The sequence below is a fragment of the Vollenhovia emeryi genome, unplaced genomic scaffold (genome assembly GCF_000949405.1).
Source record: "Vollenhovia emeryi isolate VEMERY1.0 unplaced genomic scaffold, V.emery_V1.0 DF942667.1, whole genome shotgun sequence".
Lineage (NCBI taxonomy): Eukaryota > Metazoa > Arthropoda > Insecta > Hymenoptera > Formicidae > Vollenhovia > Vollenhovia emeryi.
Window position 1 is genome coordinate 1 of NW_011963699.1, and position 3575 is coordinate 3575.

Genomic DNA, 3575 nt, shown 5'->3' on the forward strand with positions numbered 1-3575 from the left:
GTCATAAAAAAATGTTTAAATCAAATAGTATCTTCTAAGGAATTATTTATATTGTTTCTGTCATCATCTCCTGCAATCATTTCCTGCAATAAAATATATAACACATAATTATAAAGCAGCAATTGACGTTGAATATTGTAAGGTAATATAGGCAGATATAACATTACCTGCAGCACTTCAACAAGTGCCCTTGTCTCATTCAGCATTTCTTTGTAAATCCGCTTTTCTTCTTCTAATTTTTGGATATGCTCAGACAGTTCCTTGTTTTCTTCTAGAACATTACTAAGGGCAACTCGCCTCCTTTCAGCCAGGATCCGCCAGTAATTCTCGCTAAGGTTAGCTAAATCTGAAAGAAAATATTTTAATAAAAAATCCAGGCCTCTGGTATATTCTGGCTTTTAACGCCCAATTTCACCAAACGTCGTTTAACTTTAATCTTGGCTTAATTCACGTTTGTCTCTTTCTAAAGTAACAGTTGAAAAGAGGCAAAGAGCGAATTAAGCTAAGCTTACAGTTAAACAACGTTGGTGAAACCGGGCCTTAGAATGACAAGAACGAAATATTTTCTTTAAATATACCTGTGCATGTTAAATCCTCAGGTCTAATTTCTACATTTTCCTCGGGTCCAGTTTGGACAGCTTTGTCATTCGTCACCTTCTTTCGCTTTTTAGAAACCTTTTTCATTTTTGTAGGTATATTTCTAAAATGTGTACAGGTTTAACGTTTAGTTTCTTTACATGAAATTTCTCTTAAAGTAACGACTCTATAAGAGATGACTTTTTCGGTGTATTCTTTGAGACATACTCAGCAATATAAATACTTTTTACAATCTCTTTATGGTTGAACGAGAGAAAAGTGTTAACTTACTTCTTAGATTTTGTCTCTTTTCCTAGTTGAGTAGACTTGATTGTTCTATCCGCGCCAACTAATGTTTCCTTATCGGCAGCTGAGGGCTGCAGTTCGTGCAACGATTTTCTAACTTTATCCTGCTTTAATCGAAGGAATCATTACAATATGTTCATAAATGACTTCATGTATTTTACACACAAGTGTTATACTATTTTACACATTATTTCTTTATACATTTTAAACGTGTAATTAAACTATATTATCTTTTATTTACAGCACGTTGTGTACTGCTCCAGGAAGAATATCACGTACAATAATATACAGATGCATCTTTAATAAAATTTACCTAAATCAAGGTAACATAATTTTTCATGAGTAGTAAATCAATGGACTGAATAGCTGTTTCTATACTAACAGTAAGAAAATTTAATAAACTACAGTTTCTATTGCCAACACACTCGATTATTCTGTATGCGATGTTACGGTTGAAACGTCCTCTCGGAATGTAAATATAATTGAAGGAAACGACCTTCGGGACATTGTACTCAAGAATATAAATACCGAGGGGGAAACCGCTGAGGTCATTGTGGTGTACAGATTTGCGGCATTACCGGGCATTACTAGGGCATTTTGTCTTGCTGAGGCATTATAAAGATAAAATAAAATAAGATACAATAAGATAAAAGAAGATAATAAGATAAAGTAATGCCCACTGGGCATTAGTGGGCATTGGTGTACAAGATTTTGGTCAGCGGTTTCCCCCTCGATAAATACATTGTAAAACAATCTTTTCGATATTCCTCTTGTAGAAAATCGAGCGAGAGACCACTATTTATAATGTGAAATCGTGTTGTAACGTCACTTTTCTCGACGGTTTCGTGTGAAAAGAGAAATAAAAACGTACTAACCTCCGAAGCGGTAGTCGTTGCGGCGTCGGTAATCGGTTTCATCCTATGAGCCACAAAATTCAGAAAGGTTTAAAAACGGGGAACTAGAACGGCTGCCAAAGGACTCGCGTCGCTTTACTCGTAAACTCCGATATCACAACGCAAATGTCGTACGAAGGGAGTTGAGTTAACTTTCCGAAAAGCAAGCAATCACGTACCTATCACACAGGCGAATTCTTGTCGCAGCTCGAACAACCGGTTTCAGAGATTAGCTGCTTGGCGGGAACCAGTGGGAAGTGCGGGAACCAGTGTGCCCAGCCGAGAACGTTAGCACGGACGGTGCCGCGGCGGTGGGGATGGAGTGGAGATAGTCGGTCTGCGCGCGCACGCTCGCACACAAGCAACACGTCGTAAAAACGTGTCCGTCTCTTTTGTGGCTACAGTTTCCCAGGGCTACCAACTGTGAAAAATAAAATATTTAGTGTCGAAAAGTTGGTATGCTATAATCCATCCTTGTTTCATGTACTCTGTAATGCATCAGAGTTTCTCATTCTTCATTAAAGGAATTACACGACGTTTCGACCGAGAATTTCGGTCCTTTTCAAGTATGAAAAGCGTCTGATTCCCTAAATAATCAATTAATCAATTAGTTAAATATTTTAAGTAATTAAACAGAGATATAAGGAATGTACCTTGAACGACGAAGAAAGATTTCTATGATCAGTTTGACGATTTAAATTTTTAAGTTTAACTTCGACTTAACTTAAGAAATGATGATCTCTCTGATAAAACAAATATTTAAAGCCTGCTGCAGATGGTGCTATTTTTCCTGCTGGAGTGTTTGCAATCTAATAAATTAACATCACCACTCAGTTGCACCACTCAGCACTCAGAATTCCTAGTAATTTAGTAAATCGCGAGCAATCCAGCAGGAAAAATAGCGTCGTCTGCAGCGGGCTTCCCACATACAGCACATGATATTCGAGGAACGTTCTAAGAATGTTCTAGAACTAAAAATATTCTAGAACATTCTTAGAACGTTCTCCGAATATCATGTGCTGTATGGGTTAAAAAAAAATTTAATGAACAATGATAGTGTACCGTTAATAATCAAAATGAAATAAGTGTTAAAGGATTTCACCAGTATGATAAATACAAGTGTCATTAATTATTAAATTACTAACATGTTAAAAATATATTGATACATACGTAATATTAAAATTAGTAGTAAAAAATAAAATAAAATATACATATATATATTGCATTAATATAATTAATACAGCCGTAAAATAATAAATTGTTTATAACAACCACAATTGTTTATATAACCCAACATGATATAATATGAAAAATATACAGGATGAGGAAAAAGTACCGGACCGGTGAAATATCTCGAAAAATATGGAAGATACGGAAAAATCATTTAGCCAAAAATTGTACGATTTTAAAAGGTCTATATAATGGTAAAATACATTTTCGAAAAAAATTAATTTTTTATGGTTACCATATATGTATGGAGGTCGACGTAATTTTTTTAAATGGAACTCCCTATTGTTTATTACACTATCTTATTCTACTAATTAATATGAACAACTTTTGTCTGAAACATTTTTTGATTTGCCTAATACTTTTTGAGATACTCAAGAGAAAATTTATAACTTTTTCAATGTTTAGCTTATAATCTCTCGATAACTGTTTGTCGGAGGGAAAAGTTAGTACAGGACAAACAGTTATCGAGAGATTATAAGGTAAACATTGAAAAAGTTATAAATTTTCTCTTGAGTATCTCAATAAAGTATTAGGCAATTGAAAAAATTTTTCAGACAATAGTTGTTCATA

The 3575-nt window shown here is 34.5% G+C and overlaps 1 protein-coding gene across 1 annotated transcript; it reads right to left on the reverse strand.

Annotated features, from left to right (window-relative positions):
• Positions 1-2: 2 nt before the first annotated feature.
• On the reverse strand, positions 3-2298 carry LOC105568045. Its single transcript, XM_012023411.1, has 5 exons — positions 1758-2298; positions 868-986; positions 579-700; positions 168-346; positions 3-83 (listed from the first exon to the last, which is right to left on the reverse strand). Exons 1-5 carry the CDS (start codon positions 1797-1799, stop codon positions 21-23), a joined length of 525 nt encoding a protein of 174 aa, XP_011878801.1. The 5' UTR covers positions 1800-2298; the 3' UTR covers positions 3-20.
• Positions 2299-3575: the final 1277 nt, after the last annotated feature.

Coding starts and splice junctions, on each gene's coding strand:
- LOC105568045 (XM_012023411.1), bottom strand. CDS start 1,799: ATGAAACCGATTACCGACGCCGCAACGACTACCGCTTCGGAG. Junction 987..1,757: donor CAACGACTACCGCTTCGGAG/GTTAGTACGTTT, acceptor CGATTAAAGCAG/GATAAAGTTAGAAAATCGTT. Junction 84..167: donor CACTTGTTGAAGTGCTGCAG/GTAATGTTATAT, acceptor ATTTTATTGCAG/GAAATGATTGCAGGAGATGA.